This window comes from Paracoccidioides brasiliensis (genome assembly GCF_000150735.1).
Source record: "Paracoccidioides brasiliensis Pb18 unplaced genomic scaffold supercont2.9, whole genome shotgun sequence".
NCBI classification, from domain to species: Eukaryota; Fungi; Ascomycota; class Eurotiomycetes; order Onygenales; family Ajellomycetaceae; genus Paracoccidioides; species Paracoccidioides brasiliensis.
The window spans coordinates 170,608-192,678 of NW_011371366.1; the positions used below are offsets into that span (position 1 = coordinate 170,608).

General features: G+C 44.9%; 8 protein-coding genes across 8 annotated transcripts; 5 read left to right on the forward strand and 3 right to left on the reverse strand.

The window, feature by feature from the left end:
* Nucleotides 1–226: 226 nt before the first annotated feature.
* On the reverse strand, nt 227–2,055 carry PADG_06579 (uncharacterized protein; the record flags this gene model as incomplete). The annotated part of the gene is made up of 2 exons (XM_010763852.1): nt 227–1,912; nt 1,999–2,055. The coding sequence occupies 2 exons, from the start codon at nt 2,053–2,055 to the stop codon at nt 227–229; spliced, it is 1,743 nt and encodes a 580-aa protein (XP_010762154.1).
* A 2,885-nt stretch (nt 2,056–4,940) lies between these two features.
* PADG_06581 (uncharacterized protein) lies at nt 4,941–5,613 on the reverse strand (the record flags this gene model as incomplete). Its single annotated transcript, XM_010763712.1, has 2 exons — nt 4,941–5,300; nt 5,533–5,613. The coding sequence occupies 2 exons, from the start codon at nt 5,611–5,613 to the stop codon at nt 4,941–4,943; spliced, it is 441 nt and encodes a 146-aa protein (XP_010762014.1).
* A 653-nt stretch (nt 5,614–6,266) lies between these two features.
* On the forward strand, nt 6,267–7,157 carry PADG_06582 (uncharacterized protein; the record flags this gene model as incomplete). Its single annotated transcript, XM_010763853.1, has 2 exons — nt 6,267–6,606; nt 6,697–7,157. The coding sequence occupies 2 exons, from the start codon at nt 6,267–6,269 to the stop codon at nt 7,155–7,157; spliced, it is 801 nt and encodes a 266-aa protein (XP_010762155.1).
* Nucleotides 7,158–7,515: 358 nt separating this feature from the next.
* Nucleotides 7,516–9,975, forward strand: PADG_06583 (pseudouridine synthase PUS7; the record flags this gene model as incomplete). Its single annotated transcript, XM_010763713.1, has 3 exons — nt 7,516–7,736; nt 7,830–8,085; nt 8,143–9,975. The coding sequence occupies 3 exons, from the start codon at nt 7,516–7,518 to the stop codon at nt 9,973–9,975; spliced, it is 2,310 nt and encodes a 769-aa protein (XP_010762015.1).
* Nucleotides 9,976–10,634: 659 nt separating this feature from the next.
* Nucleotides 10,635–11,525, forward strand: PADG_06584 (uncharacterized protein; the record flags this gene model as incomplete). Its single annotated transcript, XM_010763854.1, has 1 exon — nt 10,635–11,525. The coding sequence occupies one exon, from the start codon at nt 10,635–10,637 to the stop codon at nt 11,523–11,525; it is 891 nt and encodes a 296-aa protein (XP_010762156.1).
* A 2,403-nt stretch (nt 11,526–13,928) lies between these two features.
* Nucleotides 13,929–15,861, forward strand: PADG_06585 (GMP synthase [glutamine-hydrolyzing]; the record flags this gene model as incomplete). The annotated part of the gene is made up of 5 exons (XM_010763714.1): nt 13,929–13,987; nt 14,066–14,250; nt 14,323–15,386; nt 15,448–15,733; nt 15,824–15,861. 5 exons carry the CDS (start codon nt 13,929–13,931, stop codon nt 15,859–15,861), a joined length of 1,632 nt encoding a protein of 543 aa, XP_010762016.1.
* A 522-nt stretch (nt 15,862–16,383) lies between these two features.
* PADG_06586 (uncharacterized protein) lies at nt 16,384–16,701 on the reverse strand (the record flags this gene model as incomplete). Its single annotated transcript, XM_010763715.1, has 1 exon — nt 16,384–16,701. The coding sequence occupies one exon, from the start codon at nt 16,699–16,701 to the stop codon at nt 16,384–16,386; it is 318 nt and encodes a 105-aa protein (XP_010762017.1).
* A 1,304-nt stretch (nt 16,702–18,005) lies between these two features.
* On the forward strand, nt 18,006–19,422 carry PADG_06587 (uncharacterized protein; the record flags this gene model as incomplete). Its single annotated transcript, XM_010763855.1, has 2 exons — nt 18,006–18,107; nt 18,217–19,422. The coding sequence occupies 2 exons, from the start codon at nt 18,006–18,008 to the stop codon at nt 19,420–19,422; spliced, it is 1,308 nt and encodes a 435-aa protein (XP_010762157.1).
* Nucleotides 19,423–22,071: the final 2,649 nt, after the last annotated feature.

The following is a 22,071-nucleotide window of genomic DNA, read 5'->3' on the forward strand; positions in this document are numbered from 1 at the left end:
GTTCTCATCCTCAGGTCTGATAAATGATGGCAACAAGAGAAAGACGTGACCGGGATAGACCCTCATTATACTGCGGTGTAGCTAGATAAGTATGCATCATCAAATACATAAAATCGCCAAACAGATACATATAGAAATGACATACAGAGGCGCAATAGGCCAACGTCTTTAAAATAAAACAAGACCCAAAATTAAACATGAGAAGGGGGTAGAAATACCCAAGAGCCTAAAAATCCAATCCCCTACCGCTGCCAGTCACAGGAACATGAGTGCCATGAAACCCAAACCCAACCGGCCCTGCAACCTCTGCCCTTCCAACTTCAGTCATGGTCTTTGCGTCAAGAACAAGTAAATACGACGTCCCTTTTAGCCCATCGAGGACAACGGAAAGAAGCACGCCGTCATCTTCATCTAGTTCACCGTCACCTTCACCTTCTCCTTCTACTTGCTTTTTTTCCCTGGGGACGAAAATCGGCTCTCCAGCATTCTGACCCCATTCACTCCAGTGTACGGCTTGTTTCGTTTCTATATCGAACTTAACAAGTCCGTCAAGAAAAGTCGATTTGCCGGTGCCGGTGACGCCGTAGACGTAGCGGTGGCGGCGGGTGACGTAGTAAGGGTTGAGAGTCGGGAGTTCGGGAGAGTCGACCGGTTCACCTTCGAACTCTAACTTGGCACGTGCGGTTTTTGTGCTGCTTTTCACATTTGGGGCATCTGGTGAGGATGGTGGGAGTGATAGGAGCCGGAAACGTTTGAAAACGGGACGGCTGGCGTCGTCGACACCTGCTGCGTATTTCGCCGCGTCAGGCGAGGTGGAGATGATATTCGAGAAGTAGAAGCGCTTTAAGATGTTGAGGTTCCCGTAGGTGATGAGGTCTGCAACAATGTCGGTGTCTCTGCTACCATCGGACGATGGCTCTTCATATGCGTTGATGGTGTGGAAGCAGAAAAAGGGGTCGCTTTTGTAAGTGGCCACGAGCCCCCTGCCGCCCTTGTCGACGGGGCGCCGGTCAACGATGTACCAAGTGGAAGGTTTGGAGTCGTCGAAGTCAGCGATGGCGTCGATGATGTTCCGGTGCCAGATGATTGACAAGCCGCCTACGGTGTAGAAAGAGTTCCATACGCAGAGTATGACGTAATTTTCAGTGAGGAATATGGAGTGCAGGTAGGCGGCGCGGGCATCAGTAATAGTTGCGAGAATGGAAGTTTTACCTGTGGAAGCTGATACGGTAAAGATACGATAGATAGGGTTTCTCCCTAGCTTGAGGTTGAAGTTGTAGACGTCTCCTGTGACTGGGTCTGATTTGGCATGGGTGGCCGATAGGGGCCCCTTTAAGTCTGGGTGAAGGACTTGCTGCGAAGCCACTCCGATAGGTTCCAGGGACTCTGGGTCCAGGGTTTGAAAGGCTGCAGAGTCAGTCTTGTTGGCTAGTGTCTGAATACCGGAGGCATGTCCAGAGGTTTTCTTCTTGCCCGTGCGGTCCAATCCTGGGAAATTGACTGAGACCGTAATAGCCATAGACTGCTGATCTGCCTGGGTTCTGGGTGGGCTGGGGCGAAATAGGGACATGACTTTCTGGAAGTAGCTGGTGCAGGGTTCATAGCGCGCACCGAATGACATGGACTTTGAGCAGCCAGTTTTCCTGATATTTTCTATTAGTCCGTCACAGGAGCTTCTGGAATTGTAGAACACGCGGACTGAAGAGTGGACCGCATCTGGAGGCAGAATCTGGAATCGGTGGACCACAGCTAAGCCATCAAACCAGTGGGCCACTTTGTAGATCTCCTTCTTCTCGGTTTCTATCTCACTGCGTCCTGTGCCAGTGCGATACAGAACGCCTGCTGCCCATGAAGGGATGTCTCCGATCACCTTGAGCTCAACAGGAGTCCTCTCTTCATAGCTGGAATTGAACTGATCTGGTTATTAGTGATAGACATATGGCGAATCCCACTGCACCACCCTACAGGGCGGGATGGTTTCGGAACAAAGCAACTTACTCCTTGATGGTTTGGCCAGTCATTGTATGACTTGGAGGAGGTATCTATGGTGCCCATGGTATGAACAGCAATCTGAGCAAGTCTCCTTCTGGGTGAAGTAGACTGTCTTAGCGAACTCGACATCAAGAACCTCTCCTTAAAGCATATAAATTGTAATGTACAAATTATATTATTACCGAAAATGAGGAGGGGAAAAGGGGGTTATATAGATAACTCAAGAAGATTTGGTTTCCCTTAAAACAAGAACATGAAATGAAATAGTTAAAGCAAAAAAGAAACAGTCGATAATTGGTTGATTTCTGTACACAAATCAACAAGAAAAATCATTGCAGAGGCATCATCCTTAACTAACCGTAATCCTAACTCCTAATTCCTTATCCTACTCCTAACATACCCCTAACCCTGGTGTCGAGGGCGGCGAGGTTGAATAGAGATGTATGAGAAATACGCGATGTATGATTCAGAGTATGAAAACTGTGTCACTTTTAGGTGAAGTGACAGTTGATTATGGATTTAACAAAGTGGGCTCAACTTGTAAACCACGTTCAACTGTAACCCCATCGAGCACTCCATATATATATATATATGAATCAATCCATATTCCGTCGAGTTCAACAGACATTGGCGCAACGGCTGGCCCACCGCCAGGGCCTTTGGGCTTAGTTAGTTTCCACTTTATTATTAATTAAAATAAAGCGAGCAGGAGGTGGTGGACAAGTAGTTAGGCCAAATCCACAAAGCCCAGTGAGGTAGGTCGGTTAACGAAACAGACGGAAATGAATTGATTGATTGGCGAAATTGAAGGGGGAAAAGCCATGTGGTATAGTTACATATGACCAAACTTTTCATCATCATTGAGTCTGGCAGAACTATCAAGGTAGGGTCTTCGTGGTCATTCTGACACTGCGTTAGGATTCATGGACGCCCGTTGAATCCTCAATAAAGTGTTGGGTTGTTCGGAGAGAAGGTTTCTTGGTTTTATGTTGCGCATTCATTCGGCAAATAGCTTGGCAGGCCCGGAGCTCCATCATGAAAAGAGCAAAGTTTGGCGAGAAAGACGGGATATCGCTAGCTGAAAAACCGAGGTCGAAGCGTGGTGGTGCTGAATGGACTGCCGCTGATTTGACGGCGGACGATCATCGCGGCGGTGAATCCTTCGCAGCAACAACAGTGAGGAGCAAATTACTGGCATGAAGGAGTCCTGGCTTAACGGATTAGGACATTGCAAGGAGAAGATTCTTCAAAGCCAATACGAATAACTAACTAAGTTAACTAGTTAACTAGTTATCCCCTCGTCCGTCTTTTGTTGCACAATTAGCGCGATTTCATTAGTGTATATTATACGTGATATTATTGGCTAAATGGTGTAATATTGCGTACTATTTGGTATTGGTGTATTATAATAAGCTAAGCCTAATTACGTTATATAGATTCTTCAGCTCTGGCCAATGCCATGGAATTCCTCCCAGCATCTAGTTTTCAAGCAAAGAGCCACATTCTTACATGCTGAGCATCCAGATCTTGATCTAGGAGCTTGTCTACTCTCCTGCTGACCTAGCTTTCGCATATATCAACACCAGACACAAATTGTAGGCTTTGGTAGAGAAATTTGTTGATGAATAAGCTCTAGATTTGATCGCTCATGGGGTAGATCATCATGGATCTTCAAATTGAATTCAAAGAGTTGCTGATAGAGCTTCTCACAGAAGCTTATATGAGTAGGTAGCCTAGAGACTCCCTGCTGCTTCATATATATATACTGAAGCCTCCACGCGTTGACAACAGCAGCATCCAGAATCCAATAGAAAATAGGCAACCAGGTCCGATAGCTCACTCTACGAGAGCTATAGGAAGCTCTATACTGATTTGCTAGGTCAACTCCATTCATATTATGATTATAGTCATCAATAATCCTCAGAATCTGAAGGTTCTTCCTAGGTTGATTCTCAAAGACTGGGCAGACTATATGAGCATTGATAGAGAGTTCTCCAGACTGTCTTTGAAATCATTCAATGAAGGTGTCAAAAGAATGAATAGTAGTAAGAGCTAATACCATATTATTGTCTTGCCAGACTAGACAGAGGACATTATTCACTTCCATAGCATGTAGAGTATTCCATGGAATAGTCTTTGATTTTGAATGCTCTCAGAGCTCTGCTAGAATAGGGGGAACCTGATTAGAGCGGGTAGTCCCACAAGCTCCATAGCCATGCTCTCAAAGTAGGTGGAATAATTGAACAGAGGTAAAGTAGTTGTCTAGGTAAATTGAGTATGGAGTGACTTGTTGATTAGCTGACTCTTCAGCAGAAGGCCTAGTAGGAGCTTCACTAGTAGGGAGAGCTTTGATGATAGAAGCTTCAATGATAGGAGTCTCAGTAGGAGGTCTAGTATTTGATTCCTCAGTAGGGGATCTAGTATCCGATTCCTCAGTAGGTCTAATAATAGGGATCTTAGGAAGCTGCTGAATCATATTCATGACCATGGATCCAGTTCTGGTAATTCCTGGAAATTGAAACATAGGCATTATGCCCTGCCGGCGGCTAGACCAGGAAAATGTCCAAAGATATCCATGTTCTGCTAGTCCAAAGACCTTATATCCCTGAGGAATTGGCTTAGCAGGCATCTTATATGTGTGCTGACTTTGATCAAAGCATCTAATCATGATTTCATCAATGGAAATCTCTGAGCCAGGGGTGTAATATTTCCGGCAGGCATTATGGAAGTTAGAAGCCAAAGACTCTATCTTATACCACCAATCTTTATTCTTAGAATCTGGCTGGCGAGCTTCTCGAGGGTTGGATATATGGAAATAGCGCTTGATTTGCTCAAAACATTTCAAGGTCATATAGGATTGAACTGAATGAATAGGACCTTCTCTCAGATTATTCCTCCAATAATGATCAGTCCAGATGGATTTATGAATCCCATATAGATAAGAGCTCCTAAAAGACCTTTATTTCCTCTGAAGTGTTCTTTTCCAATGGATGTTGCTGAATAGAGGTCTTCAATTCCTTAGATGTTTCCATAAATATAGAGGGTTCTGCAGAAGCTTCCATAGGGATTTCCTCTTCCTTATCCTTCTTCTTATCCTTCCCAAAGCTCTCTGGAGCTTCATTATCAGTATCTCCATCATCTCCCTTCAATTTTGCATAGAGATTGGTTGAATTGACAATATTATGAATGGAATCTTCAGAGAAGAATAAGGTAAATAAGGCATAGGGGCTTTGAACACCAACATCTGGTGGAATATGAAGATTTGGCAGCCGTGAACTAGGTTCTAGAGGAAGAAATTTTGACTGATTCTAGAGGTGGTATCTCTGCAATGACATCCTCAATTGCTCATTTTCACTTTGTAGAGGTTCTACCTGGCTTTTTCATAGATTCTAGAGAATATATTGGTTATTTGATGCATAGATTAAGATCAGGATTCTAGAAAATCATCTGAATTCCCTGTAGGTTCCATATTTGCAGGTGGGTAGGGCTCCATGGTAGGCATGTAGGTAGGTCTGAATTCTCAACGCACTTTCTGCTTACACGAAAATCGCGAAAGTGTGGATCTGTAGTGACCAATAGCAGCCCATACAAAATAGTGCGTGAACCTATTGGTTGAGACATGCTGACAAATGCCTTTATTTTACGCCTAGTGATACCACGCTAATTGTGCAACAAAAGACGGACGAGGGGATAGTTACCGAGCATGTTAATAATGTATATCCTGACTAGGTTATTGTGGGGATTGTGGGGAGTCGAAGTACGGGTAAGAGCGGGAGAACGTCGACATTGTTTTTAACTATTTAGCGGTTTCGTGGTGCTAAGTTCAACCATATGTTTGGTTGGTTAAAATTTTCGCGTGCACAGGAGCAACCTTAATAATTTCCATAACATGCGACATCCCACATGGAACAAAGAACAGAAGTGAATCGGAGGATAGCTTCTCCATATCCGACTCAATTCGCGTCATATCCTCGTCAGAGGAGATGAAATATATGATCGAGAACTGTCTTCTCTCCTCAGTTTACGGAAGCCTGCAAACTGTTATTTAACTAACGAATCAATTGAGCGCTCGTATTGAATCCCTGTCAGAAAAACAGGTCTCAGAAGTCTCCTCAGGCCGGGTTGGCAGATTGCACAAATGGTGGAAACGGATTCAGCTGCAACATCCTATCCAGAAGGAAATAGCAGATTTTTTGAAGCAGCAAGACTGCGTGCTCAGTGGTCGTCTGGACTCTGGGGTTGTTGTCTGAGGTCTTGGCAGTCTAATCTCAATGATGCATATTCGTCCTCTCTTGGCAGCAGATCTCCCCGATGCCGCCTCTGTCGTGGCGGATGCTATGCTCGACGATGAGGTCTGGCAGTATCTTTCCCCCAGACGGATGGAGTACTATGACAATTACCGGGCTAGTTTTGTGCGGAGACTGAAGATACGACTATCGACACCTGGATATGTGACATATGTTGCTGTCGCGGATCCCCCTAATGACATTGAGGGGTTCACTGGTCAAGTCCAAGAACGTGGAGACAAGGTTGTTGGATATGCTGCGTGGGTGCGGGAGGGGACCTCCCCCGCTGCAAGAAAGTGGAGGAGGAATAATGAAACTATTGGATGCTGTAGGATGATACCCCGCTCCCCCCACCTTTTCACCTTAAACAACATGTTAAGATATCTATTTCATATAACTATCTAACATCATTTACCAGGGTTGGAGAGAAGCCTCCAAAACATTGAAAAGAAATACATCGACACCTTCAACCCCGACAAGAGCCTGGATAAAGTCAAACTAGAGACATACATATCAGCAACACAGGATAATTTCCCCTCTGAACTCTTCCCTGAGCTCTGGTACCTGGCAACTCTTGCAGTGCACCCCGACTACCAGCGACGGGGGATAGGGAAGATGTTGACCAGTTGGGGTATTGAGCAAGCCAGGGCTGAGAATGTTCCCGTAGGGCTGGAGCCGAGTGACAAGGGGCTGGGCCTGTATGAGAAACTGGGTTTTCAAGAAGTGAGAAGGTCAGAATGGATCGCGGGGAAATCAGCGGTGGTGATGATTTGGGAGCCTCCTGGATTGAGCCCTGAGGAGAGTTGGGTTGAGAGGGCGAGAAGACATGAAGAGAAGAAGAAGAACAAGGAAAAAATAGACGATGCTCTTAAGTGGTGAAGTTAGATACACCTCGTCCGATAGATATATCGTAGACTATAACTCGCCTCCCTCATTTTCCCCCCCGGATATTGAAAAATCTCCCAAAGAGGGAATTAGGGCTGTCCATGTCTTGGCATTAGAACATGCATTTTTTGACCTCCGCAAACTTCGGACCGTAGAATATTCAGCATGAACCACCATCAACCCAACCTCGTTCATGAACATTGTTCCCCGCGCTCTTGGCTTCGTCGAGGTTCCATTTACCCATCTTGACGGCTAGCACGCGTGTCCCATATCTAAGACCCTTCCCATCTCGCAGTTCTCGCAGATGTCAAATGCAACATCTGTGTGCCAGCGCAATCTGCATAATGCAACAATGGAGAGAGAAATCCCCGACGTAGAACTATTCCCGCGTAAGCGCGTCAAGATCTCAAACAATGCGGACTCATCAAATTCTTCAATTGGCCCCGTCTCTGTGATTGAACCTCCCGCCGCATTGGACAACCAGAATGCGCAGGCGCTGAAGGAGGCGGAGGTCGGCATCACACATTTTGTGAGCCCTCATCTACCTGGCTTTTCCGGTATCTTGAAGAAAAGGTACACATATACATTTACATACATATGTTGGATCACATCGGATCACATTGGGTTACTACGGCCAACTAATTAGTTCTTCTTGTTACCCTCCAGATATACTGACTTCCTGGTCAATGAAATCCTCCCTTCAGGCAAGGTTCTCCACCTGGAAAACCTCGACCTGCCCCAGCCGTTTAAGGCAGCCATGGGCCTCTCTGAACCCTCAAAGCCTGCTCCCAATGCCCTTGAAAATAATACAAGCTCGGAGACTGCGAAAGGAACGGAGAATGGCACGATGGGTGTTGCAGAATCCACCTCTGGCGCTGGAGTAGATGCCTCGAAAGGTACTCCGGAGGCTCACTCTTTCCAGGTATGGATGCTTACTAGAAATATTTTAGTTCATATTTGGTGACTGACACTATTACAGATGTCGGATGAGGACAACAAGCTGCTCGAAGAATATTTCGGTTGCGAAACTGCACAGCAGATCTTTGCCCTGCACAATCGCGCTCTTGCGCATCCTATCGCAAAAGCAAGAGATCTGGGTCGCGTGAAGTCCGGCGTAATTACAGACAAAGACATCCGCACAAAAATCCATCAGGCCATCAGACGTATATTTGCCTCGCGTCTGGAATCATCCACGGATAATGACGGCGCCATGGTAATAACTGCAATTCCCGTATCGCGCAAAGGTGCCCATGGGAGAGGAGGCAGAGGAGGAGCGGGGGGCGACTCTAGAAAAGGGAAACTGGGCTGGAATGAACTGGGCGGAGAACATCTACATTTTACAATCTACAAGGAGAACAAGGATACCATGGAAGTGATAAGTTTCATAGCTCGGCAGATGAAAATAAACGCAAAACAGCTCGGTTTTGCGGGGACGAAGGATCGACGCGGAGTAACGGTCCAACGGGCAAGTGCATACCGCATCTACGCTGACCGGTTGTTGAACGTGGGTAAATCGCTGCGGAATGCTGCTGTTGGCGACTTCGAGTACCACCAGCATCGTCTGGAACTTGGTGACCTGAACGGCAATGAATTTATCATTACGCTTCGCGACTGCCAGTTCCCGTTTAATCCGGAAGAAAAGGGCGCCAATTCCGTTGCAAGGGCCACTGAAATTGTGTCCAGGTCTCTTCACGACCTTCGCCAGAGAGGTTACTTCAATTACTATGGCCTGCAGCGTTTCGGGACTTTCTCAACCCGCACTGATACGATTGGGTTGAAGATGCTTCAAGAAGACTACAAAGGTGCCTGCGACTGTATATTGCATTTTAACCCCCTGGCGCTGTCTGCATCGCAGTCACAATCGCAGCCAGAGTCCCCGGCCAGCAAAACACTTATAAGTGCTGACGACATTGCGCGCGCAGAGGCAATCCACGCGTTCCAAACGACAGGTAAAATAAATGTGGCGCTCAATAAATTACCTCGCAAATTCTCTGCTGAGTCAAATATCATCAGACACCTGGGTCGCCATAAGAATGACTATTTTGGTGCGCTGGGCACCATACCTCGGAGTCTCCGTCTCATGTACGTCCATGCATACCAATCGCTAGTGTGGAACTTTGCAGTCGGGGAGCGCTGGCGATTATACGGCGAGAAGGTTGTCGCAGGCGACCTTGTTCTTGTCAACGACTTCAAGGAAAAAGAAGGAGCTAGAGCCGCTGGTGGTACCGAGGAATTTGATGCGGATGGCGACGTCGTCATTCTTCCAGATGCGGGGGATAGCGCCCCCGCTGCGGACATGTTCGAGCTCGCTCGTGCCCTCTCCGCCGAGGAGGCTGCGAGCGGCAAATATAGCATCTTTGATATTGTCCTGCCATTGCCGGGATTCGGTATCCTTTACCCGGACAACGAGATGAAAACCTTCTACAAGGAATTTATGGGCAGTAAGCGGGGTGGCAAGCTGGACCCGTTTGACATGCGAAGGAGCTGGAAGGATATCAGCTTGAGCGGCGGGTATCGGAAACTACTTAGCAAACCTGGTCCGGACTATTCGTTTGAGGTGAAGGCATATGCGGGCGATGATGAGCAATTTGTGCAGACGGACCTTGAGAAGCTCAATATGGCTTTGAATGGTGGCAAGAAGATAGCAGAGCCCTCAGATGCAACGGAAGGAGTCGATATCAAGACTGCAGATAAGCTGGCGGTGGTTCTGAAATTACAGCTAGGATCTAGCCAGTATGCGACTATGGCTTTACGGGAGTTAATGAAAGACGGCGGTGTCAAGACGTACAAGCCGGATTTTGGTGGGAGATAGAATAGAGTTGGAAGGGCAAGGATACTTGTGATCATTTCTCTTCCTGTGAGGAATTGTTTTAAAGAATGATGCTTTTGATTTATTGGCAGAGAAATTTAGACAGGGTTGGTTATGCTCAATGAGATTCACTCAGAGATACCCCGCTCATAAGCATAAATTCTTATGCTTGAAGATCTACAAGATACATCAAAATTTTTATGGTCTATGAAGAATGAATGGAGCACTTGATAGGATTCACTCATTCCAGTTTTCTTCAATCCCTTACCACACATACATATATGTGTGTTTTTCTAAGATTTCAAATCATTGGATAATGGTACACCCACTTAAACCAAGGTGTTGGCCATAAGCACTTCAGTCAGCGTTTTCAGAAACTGTTTCATTGATGCAAAATTCATTGTTTATCTGCAATTGCTCATATAGAAACACAAAACAATAAACAACTATTTTGTTTGTTGTGTTCATAATCGGATTGCTTTTGTCTTTCTCTATCTTTGCAATACCCTCTCTTGCTTTTTAAAAATCCTTCAAGCGGACAGTCAAGCGTATATCCAATAGGAACGATACAATGCTCTTCTCATTGGCGCCCTCCATATTTCCATTCAAATCAAACTTTCAAATCGCGTTTCCAGTTCCTAGGCAGCTGTCCACTGGGAAAAATGATACCTTTACTCAGCATCTTCATAATAATCGCCATCCTCAAGGACACGATTGTGCAGGCTCATATGCAACTCTACTACCCGCCTTCTTTCGCTGCCGCCAACAATCCACATGTCACTGACACTCCTTACCCCTACCTGGACTATCCCTACAATTGCTGCGGCAGCAAGACTCCGTTCCCTTGCAAAGGCTTCCTCAACCATCTCAACACCACGCAGGGCCAACCAGTTGTCTCCTGGCCCGCTGGTTCCGGGCAAAACTTCAGCCTAACCGGGTCGGGCAACCACTATGGCGGATCGTGCCAAGTGGGCTTCAGCGTCGATGAGGGGAAGTCGTGGAGGGTCGTAAAAAGTTTCGAGGGTAACTGTCCGTACAGAGATGGCGGAACGGATCCAGAGAAGCAGACGTTTAGGTTTCGTGTGCCAAACGATACTCCTGTGGGGAAGCAGGTGTTCGCCTGGACGTGGGTTAATCGGGAACAGGAGTTTAATATGCTCTGTGCAGCTGTGAGAATTACAGCTCCGGAGGGAGACGTTGGAAGCGATAACGAGGGCCGTCGTCGCCGCATGTGGATTCGGCCGGATGAACCTCAGCATCACACCCCTGATACTCCTATATGCTGGTGTAGGAAGGACGGCTCGAGAATCGAAAATCCCTCCAACAACATCACTGCAGATAGTACTGGCAGCGCCAACAATGCAGTGCCATCCGCTGGAGAGGCGATTTCTTTCAGCGATCGCCCAAGTTTTCTGTTTGCGAATATCAACAATGGATGTTGGACGCCCAAGGCAAATTTCGAACTCAAGTATCCAAATCCGGGACCAGATGTAATGCAGGGTGATGGCGAGTATCAGTTGAAATTGCCAGAGCCTCCGGAGAAGTGTGGTTGAATGCTGGTTTGGGATACTCTGCGAATGTTTCTTCTTCCGTTTTCTTTTTCTTCTTCTTTTTATTCAATTCTCTTTCTTTCTCTGTTCCTCTCCCTGTATTTTCCTTGCACTGTAGTGATATCCAGTTTTTGCGGGCCACCATGTTGAGCAACCTTTGTGTAATTCATCTTTAATAAATTGGAAACCACCTATATATCAGAAAGAAAATGACTCCAATTGAGGCCAATTTGTTTTTTCTTACCACGTAATCCAACTTTTGGTTTGACGTAGACACTTCTGTAGACTCCTAGTTAAGGCTTACGGATGAAGAAAGTAACCATTTGAAAGAGCAGCGCGCGCGAGAGAGAAGAGTCCTAGGTAGGCTGCTCGGATCCTCTCAGTCTATCCACTCCCGGCATGATGGCAGTTTAAGTGTAGGAACTTTATTTATATGACTACACGTACACAGATTCTGCATACACTGAGAGAGAATTCCTCTTATTTACCAGGATATATGCTGTAGTGTCGTATAGATAGATTCCTTGGGTCTTTGATCTATCGAGATCAAGATGAGATAAGATCAGATAAGATAACTAACTAGTTAGTTAACTATAACTAACTAACTAATGGACTGTTCGTCAATCTGAGTCATCAATTATCCATCCCATCTAGTTAATAAATTTCCGCGAGCATACAGATCGAACAACTTCGCTAAAAGGCTGGGCTGACCTCCCCACATGACTACACATTCAAATCAAGGAACTGTGCATGTATAAAGAGAGGTCAGGTGGTAAAAACCTTACCATAATGATTTCTCTTCATAATCATCTATAGTAGTTATTTATCAACTACTTTTCAAGCTCTTCAAACATGTCTGCAACACTCAAAAGTGTTAGATGTTTAATGATGATATGAATGATTTTCTGAATGATGACAATAACAGAGAATTGAGACTGATAATAAGATCAGTATAGCTTTAAAAGTTGTAAATACTAGAAGTGCTTTATAGATGCTTAACAACTGATGTTCAACTGCTTATCAAGTAGTTAACAAACAATTGATAACTACTTACTATTATTTATTTTAGTATTTAACTCAAGTCATTATCACTTTTACTGCAATTGAACTTATTAATATATATATTATAATCTTTATAATAGTTTATAAGCAATTGATTATGAATTATTAATTAAATAATAAATTTTTATAATTTATTTATTTTTTATATTTACATATTTTCTCTATGAGAAACTTTTCTTTAGTATAATATATATATTAATATAATAATACTTTCTTTATAATTATTTGTCAACTACTTGATAACTATTCAGCAAGTGATTGTAAAGTATATATATTTTTATCATTTTACTATATTAATAGTTTGAATCTTTCAATTAAGAAAGATATAAAATTAAAATATAATAATTATTATTATTATTCTTATTATTCTTCATATTATCTTTAATTTTAAAATATTAAGTAATTGTTATATAGCTTTAAATTACTTATAAATCACTTTTTTTTTCTTTTTCAAAGTTAAGTAACTGTTAATATTTTGATCAAAAACTTTATATCATCATATAGTAGTATATACTGTTTAAGATTATTGATTTTTAAAGTATTTATACTAGCTGCTTATTGTTAGGGAGCGAATGCGAGCTGCATAAGAAGAAAGACTCTCTGCGTTGCTAACTGCTATATAACGAAATACTAAGCTTGATGGGATGAAAGGGGGTGCTGGGGCCTGCGTGGATTATAACCACCTGCATGGTCGTGTGGTCACGTGATATGGATTAGGCCTAATCGGGCGCCGAGCTTAATCCGACGTCGAGTCTAACCGGGCACCGGCCTTCGGTCGGGCTCGGTCGGACGCTGAGCCTAACACTTATTAACTGTTTATCAACTGCTTAACAATCATTTATCAATTCTTAGTAGTTATTAATTATTCAGTTATTTAAAGCAGTTACTAATCATTTGCTATGCAATTATTAAATAGTTTCTAAGTACTTACAGTTTAGAAATGAGAAGTGTAAAAGTATATTTAATCATTTAAGTTAAACTGAACAAATTTATCAATCTTATTTTCTTTTTATCATTTTCTCTAGTTCTTTTGAATACTACTGACATTTTTCTTATTTCATTTTTTCAGTGAAAACATATAGAAATGAGCAAGGTTTTTGTAAAATAGTTTTGCTGGTATAAGGACTATGTAGTTGGTAAATGATTTACAGTGTATTGTGAGAGGTTCTGTTCTGACTAGGATGAGGTCGGGTCACATGGCGAGGTGGGCCAAGCCTTTAGTGAAGTCGACTCATCTACATCCTGAATTTCCGCTCCTCATCTCACAAACAATTTCCTTTCCTTTTCTTCTTTGGAGTCAATCCCGCCAAAACTTTCCCTGATTACTTCGCAGATAATTCTATAATGGCTGTAGTATCTGGTGTTCCGTTCGTTGAGCCTCATATGGCTTTCGACACGATTTTGTGAGTTCCGCAACCCAAACAATGCAATACGCTCCCATGAAAGTATGTAGCTAATCATTCCTCCCATCAACCGATCAGGGTCCTAGACTTTGGCTCCCAGTACTCTCATCTTATCACGAGGAGGCTTCGCGAGCTTAACATTTACTCTGAAATGCTCCCATGCACTCAGAAAATTGCCGACCTGTCATGGAAACCAAAGGGTGTTATTTTGTCTGGGAGTCCCTACTCCGTGTATGCGCCGGACGCCCCGCACGTTGACCCAGGTGAGCCATTAATATGGCTATATGTATGCGAATTTGACTTACTCTACCCTAGCTGACACTCCCTATTTGCAGGTGTGTTTGAACTTGGAGTTCCTGTGCTAGGGATCTGTTACGGGCTGCAAATGATTGCTTGGAACTATGGCAAAAGTGTCTCAGCTGGTGACAAGAGGGAGTACGGTCATGCGAATTTAACAGTAAAGCGTCACCCGGAACAAGCTGCGCACATCGATATATTATTTGAAGGGCTAGAGGGAGATCTCGTGGTTTGGATGTCACACGGAGATAAGCTATCGCACCTCCCGGAGAAGTTTGTGACAATTGCTAGTACACCTAACGCCCCTTTTGCCGGAATCGCACACGTAGAGGAGCTTTTCTATGGCATCCAATTTCACCCAGAGCTTACACACACCCCTCGGGGGAAGGATATTCTTCGAAACTTCGCCGTCAGAATCGCGAAAGCACAGCAAAACTGGACGATGGGAGAATTCGTTAGCCAAGAAATCGAGCGCATTAGAAAATTGGTTGGGGAAAAGGGACAGGTCATTGGAGCTGTCAGCGGAGGTGTTGATTCTACAGTTGCTGCAAAGCTCATGAAAGAAGCAATTGGCGATCGCTTCCATGCTGTTCTCGTTGACAATGGGGTTCTCCGCTTGAACGAGGCGGCTATTGTCAAGGAAACATTGACGAGGCATCTCGGTGTCAATTTAACTGTGGTTGATGCCAGTGAGCGGTTCCTTGGCAAGCTGAAGGGCATCAAGGATGATCCTGAAAGGAAACGGAAGGTCATTGGTAATACATTTATCGAGGTCTTCCAAGAAGAGGCTAAGAAGATCGCGGCTGCTGCTAAGGGATCACACAACGAGGGTGAGATTGAATGGCTTCTTCAGGGTACCTTGTATCCTGATGTTATTGAAAGTATCTCATTCAAGGGGCCCAGCGCAACTATAAAAACCCACCATAATGTCGGCGGTCTACTTGAAGGCATGCACCTGAAGCTTATCGAACCCCTCCGCGAACTTTTTAAGGACGAAGTCCGTGAACTGGGTGTACAACTCGGTATTCCGGAGGAACTTGTCTGGCGCCACCCATTCCCTGGTCCTGGAATCGCCATCCGAATCCTTGGAGAAGTCACCCCTGTGAGCAGCTGCTTATACAAACCCTGCTGAAACAAAAGCCATCTTACTAATAGTTATACAGGAACAAGTCCGCATTGCCCGGGAAGCGGATCACATTTTCATCGAAGAGATCAAAGCAGCCGGTCTATACCGCAAAATTAGCCAGGCCTTTGCTGCACTTCTCCCCGTCAAGGCGGTTGGCGTGATGGGCGACCAGCGGGTTCACGACCAGGTGATTGCTCTCCGGGCTGTGGAGACCACTGATTTCATGACTGCAGACTGGTATCCGTTTGATGGCGAGTTCTTGAAGACGGTTAGCAGGCGAATTGTGAATGAGGTTAAGGGCGTATGCCGGGTGGTCTACGACAGTAAGCTTTCCCTCTTTCTCCTCCTTTTTTGAGTCATGTGTCTAATGCAAACTTGAATGCTGAGCATTTTTTTTCGTTTACGCTAAACAGTCACCAGCAAACCCCCCGGTACCATTGAGATGGAGTAATTGGACAATGACTACCGCTTGATTCAAGGCATTACTATGAAACACGCATTTGCGGCATCTGAATCGGCATATGGCATGACAAAACGCAAAATAGAGACAACTATTACCCCTATGAAATGGGGCTTTTTTTTTTTTTTGGTTTGTTGTTTGTCTAGAATACATGATAGTGAACCCCTTAAACAACAGAGTCGCCACACCTATGATCATGCTTTCGACCTTAAAAATTATGGGTCCCTTCAACGATCTACAAATCTTTCCATCGATCATTGAATGCTATTCCTCACAGAACAGTCTCGAAAGGTTATCGCACCATCTCCGCAAACACACTTTTAATTCAATGCAGAGAAATTGACCTGGGTGAGTAGTAGAGGTAAGTCTCATCAGTTTCGTCTTGCTTATAATCAACTTTCTTTAAGAAGAAGTTATGATCCTGGTTAGTGTTTGACTGTGACCTAATATGCTGTAAATAGTAGATCATTCACTAGTGAATCGACGAATTGAGATATCATGAGCTCTTCATCCTCAATTAACCTTCGTTGCCTTCTTGGTAAGGCTCTCTGCGTGGGAGGTTTGAGCTCTGTCGAAGTCTAAACACACCACACTTTCCGGGTCATTCTTGACAATCATCATGTTCCTCAGTTTGGCGTCGCAGTGCAGAACCAACACTTTGTGGATCTCTCGAATGCCACGGATCAAAGCCTCTCCCTGCTTCTTTGTAAAATCATGCAGATAGATAATTTCCATATTGGGAATGTATTCCAAGAAGATGGCGCTAGAAGGATTCTCGTTAAGAAACACCTTCAGGTGATGTTGATAACGTGTGACGTCCATCCATTCCATCGTCCCATAGAGCCGAGGCACGATTCCGCAGTCTCAAAGGCCGTGCTTCATCAGTAGTCTGTAGACAGTCGATTTGCAGACGTGAATGTCTGTTTCACGCTCAGGATTTGCGTGCTCGATCGGGCCGTTGTCATGATGCTCTCCCAAATGTTAGAATGAACCGATGATTTGGAGAGCTTAAGGTTCACAGACCACTTTCATTACACGTGTCTCGTTGCGAATATGAGCAAGGAATATTCTGAGAATTTCAAACTGAAAACTTTTGCTTAAATGTTATCTCAGAGGAATCAAACGTCAGTGAAATCCATTTGAATTTAGTGTTCGACACCTCGAGTTTGCTCGTTCGCCCTCAAAATCCTAGCTAGGCTTGCAGGGAAATAGTTTGGTTTGTTTGCTCAATTTCGATCGGCACTTTATTGCTCCAACTCAAACCCTTTTTAGGAGCATGTTGGTTGTTCATCCAATCCAAATGCTTCACGCTCAGCAACAAGGCCGAAACTTGCGCCTCTTCAGTCAGCCAATTGAAGTTGGTGTGTACGGTAGCCAGAGTAAAATCTCACGTGACCATGACTATTCCGTTGCTTGAAACTTCGATGATCCGGTAGACGCCCCACCTCACGTGATAGACGCGTATATTAGTTAGCTAGCTAGTACATGGTTACGCCTGCTACACGTGATCTAGATAGTTCCTTGATGGGAGGTTATTCTTAAGGCTTAGTCATTAAGTTGATGATGTTATTAAGTGTAAAGTATAACATTTTTAAAACAAATATATGTAGCTTATATTCATGCTTTTAAGAGTGAAAACCATGGGTTCAAATCTTCCCTCTATTCTATAGAGTTCCTTTTCTTGTTATTGTGAATTGAATGTCATACTTGTTGTGGTGGGGGAGGTTAGGAAAATAAAACTATTTGAATTTGTGGCTCGCTCAGTGGAGAAATGTGTTATTACAGTTGGACCAGTTACCTCGTAAAAAGGCCCAATCAACCAATAATCTAGGGAGTAAATAGGGGTCACCTGATCCCTGACAATTACGGCTACTCTAGTCACGTGCCTGATAGCTCGGCGAGCTTGTTTAATATAAATAACAACCTCCTCGTCTTCAGGAAAGAATCAGATCAATCAATGAAATGAACCTCAACAAACTAACATCATTGAGACAACCACAACGCCCAGAAAAACAACTATAAGTGGATGCTGTTGGCATATCTGAGCACACTTTGGCTATTCCCCTGTTCTTGATAGTTGAGTTCTCAAATAGAAGAGATTTCTCCCTCCCTTACTGGACTGTCGGCGGGAAATCATGAGCGGACTCCGTAGCTTGGTGAAAGATGGGTGGCATCCAAAGGGAAATGATGGTGGTAGGGAGAGTTGGCGGGGTGATTTTAAAGGCATAAACCAAGTTGTACGTCTTGTTTCCTTTGCTCCTCTGTTAAACCCCTCATCAAGAATATTCCGCCTGCCCATACAATTAGCTGCCTGTTATCCCTAATTTATTCCCTAAAATGATATAGGCCGGCTGGGTGGGCAAAGGGAAATGTAGCAGTTCCAATGATTCCCGTGTTGAGCATGTATCTCGGCCACTATCCTCTCTCAAGGACCCTGCGTCATTTCCTCCCCCACCAAAACACATCAATCGACTCGGTGTTGAGAGAACTTTGAGCTCGACCTCAACTTCAGACACCGGCCTGTTAAGACCCCCTTTGAGCTCCTCACAGTCTCAATCACCACAGGAACAACTCCATGCTGAGGAAGAAGCCAACTCGAAGAGGGCCCCGCCTCCTGTCCCGTACAGGGCAAACACCACAGGAGTATCCACGCATAATGTGCTTTCTCCTCCCATTCACCAAAGTCACACCTCAACAGGGTCAACAGATGTGTCTAAGTCCAACCCAAGCCTCACACCAAAACCAGCTTTGCCACCTAGATTACCACCACGAGGCGCACTACATCCACATCCACATCCACAACCATCTCAATCTTCATCTCCCCCACCACCTCCAGCACATGAAACTACAACAAATGGACTGGTACCGACAATAAACCAAAGGTCTATTAATTTCCTGGGCGAGGCGGACATTTCCGTCCCCAGTCTCGGCATCAATGGAGGGAACTCTGACCGGCAGGAACCGGCTCCCAAATCAACCGGAGGAGCATCACCATACTCCCCGCAGAATGAGCTTCAGGCGCGATTTGCCAAAATTAGCGCATCGTCTCCAACTCTATGCTCTTCTGGTGCATCGAAGCCTTCAGAAGGCACCACCATGGAGCAAAAGCAACATGCGGTGCGAACAGCGCATTCGTTTAGCCGGGACCCCACTTCTGTATCAACAAACGATGCGCGAAATGCAGTTTCGACGGCATTGAATTTCCGCGAGCGTCACAGTGAACAGATTGACTCTGGAAAGAAGAAACTGCTCCAGATAGACCAAAAGTATGGCATTTCAAAGCGAATCAACAGTTTTATTGAAGATCAGAAGTCCCCAGCATGCCCGGATAGCCAACCTCCACCCCATGCTAATGCGCTTTATAGCCCCCAGCCATCAGGCGCCTATGCATATAACAGACCAGATCTGGAAGCATTGAATAGCCGCAAACCTCCTCCTCCACCCACTCCCTCACAGAAGCCGGGTATGCAAGTTCATCCTGTTGATGGACATCCTCGAGCTGCTCCACCACCACCGCCACCACCACTACCCCTCGGGACCAAGCCGCGTTAAATCTGCATGCGGGTGGGGATCAAGACTCGTGGTTGAATCATACAATAGCGTTTCTCCAAGGGGATTTGATCGGTGGTCTGTTTGCTTTTCTTTTGGATCTCCACGGTGTTTTTAAGGGTATCATTTATCTTCACAAATGAGCCTATGCGTATGCTGTGTGTCAACAGGTGTAAAAGGGGAATCATTGGTCTTATTTTACTTTTTGCATGCTCCCCCAATTCCGGCATCATATCATTACTAGTATTATTATTGACCTTTGTGGTTTAGCTTTGTTATTTTTACGGCCTCTGTTTTGCGTTTGTATTCTTTATGACCCCTATGCATAATTTTATGATTTCTGTCCCTTAGTATTATGGCTGTCAAGGAACTAATAATGGCGATTAATTGCATAATGGTGTTTACCTCTTTTCATTGCTTCATTTTTCCCATGAGGTGTCAATTGATCCGTTTACGGGAGAATCGGGCATGCAAAAGGGAAATATTCAATATTCTTTACCAACGTCGATTGATTGGATTGAGTTGGTTTTGTTATTATTTATTTTTTATTCTTTCTTTACCTCTGTATACATGGCACATTGCTACCATCTCGCCTGCTCCCTAGGAATATTGGTTTTGAATTGAATATCAGATCAGCCTCGGGTTATAAATAGCTCTGCTGTCAGTTATTTGTAGCAGTTCTTCACTTCCCTCCCTAACTTTACTTATATGCTAATTCCTCATTTTGGGTTGGAAGTTGCTCACGTCAAACTGCAGACAAGTCTTTATCTTCACATTCCCCTAACTCTTCAACAATCCTCCAACCATCAATAATGACTAACGACGAACCGAAAGCAACCATGCACTGCAGCCTATCACCAACCCCCCCCCCTTCCCTTCCCGTACCACCCCTATCAACCCCGCAAAGCGCACCGTTTCACGCAGCTCTCTCCCTCGAGACGAAGTGGTTTGCTACCGAGCAGCCTACGTTCCCCTGTCCAGCACTTCCCTCGCTACCAACACCAGTCCACTGCTCGACCTCCCAGTGGGAATAAATACATCGACTCCCTCTCACCACCACCACCACCGGGGGTGTGTGCTTGGGTGAGTGGCTGGGGGCGGGATGTCGGCTGAGGGGATTTTGGAGATGGTTGGGGTAGCGGTGGGGAATGCATTATTAGAGATTGATGTTGGCCATTTTCGGACGGTTAGGGATATGTTGGATGGGATGGGGAGGCGAGAGGAGAGAGTGAGGGTTGGAGGAACACGGAGATTGAAGTGCTTAAGCAGAATGCGAATGTTAAGGGAGTGCTGATGACGTGGATTTGTTTGCAGAGTGTTCTAGCTGGTGATACGAATTTCCTTTTCTTGCTGCTGGTTCCTAACTATCACAAAGCTGTCTGTCTCGGGCCTCTCTTTACTTTTCTGTCATCTCTGTTCCTGTAATATCTAAAAGACATCTCCGGTGCAAAGCGGGGGAGACTATCTAATACTTATTGCAGTTCCTATTTCTTCTATTGTTTCTGGTGTTTAATTGCTTTATGCAGACATTTTACAAAGAGTACGGCTCCCCTGCCGAACCATGTATGTCCAATGATGGAGTGGTCGGGTGGTTTCTCCATATAGTACCTATTACTAGCTAAAGAGCCACATGAAAATGTAGTAAATTAGTTGCGGTCCAATAAAGAAGCGATAATCCTCCCCCGCTCTTTTTGGCGTCGTTTTTCTTCATCAATCTTATCTCTGTTGCCCCTCAGGGATTCAAAATTGTGGCACACGGGAGACCCCTGGAGGAGCAGTGGAACGACCAGACTGCCGCGAAAAAGCTAGACAAAAAAAAATGTGGGGTGTTCTCGGTCCCCAACAAATCTCAAAAGATTTAAAACCAACACTTTGGGTCAACAAGCAACCTCGGGGATGTGGCGAGCGTCTTTGACTCGTCCGCCTCCAACATAACAGACAGATACAGCCATGGGGAAGCTCTTCAGCCGGCGGGGAATTATTATATAAGCAGAACCCTCGGTCAGGTGACCTACAATGATCGGGTTGATGTTCGGCGAAAGTAGGGACCCATGGCGCTAGTCCCGAGCAGGCAACGCACGCATTCAGCAAAAATCAAAAATTTCCAGCTTCGTCAAAAAGTCAAAAGAGCCGCGACGAAGCTAGAGCGAGAACCGCACGACACCAAACAGCTTCAAGATAGAGGGAGATATATTTGATATCAACAACCAAATGGGCGATGATACCCAAGTACTCTAGATCTAACTAACACCCCACTGCCGCAGCAGGACGGAGAAGGAAGTAGTTATATTCTGACGTCTTTAACTGTGTTATCCCAACGATTGACGGATGGTTCATCTCTCCCTCCGCTGGGCTCCTGGTCTCGCATTGCCTGGAAAGCTTTATTTATTTTATGTTTGTGATGAACTTGCATTATTCTCCGCATCAACGACTCTGGTGGTTTATCTCTCTGTGGTTCGGGATCACACCTCAGGTTGCCAATTGGACCCAGGCTTTTCGTTTCCCAACAATCCGCTGTCCTGCGCTAACTGCCATAGTTTTTTTTTACTACTTGGGCTGAATGCTCTGCTCTGGTGTGGATCTCCCAGACCCATAGGCCTTGATTTCCAGATTATAGCTTCTTTTCTTTATCTTGTCTTGTTGTTTTTTTCA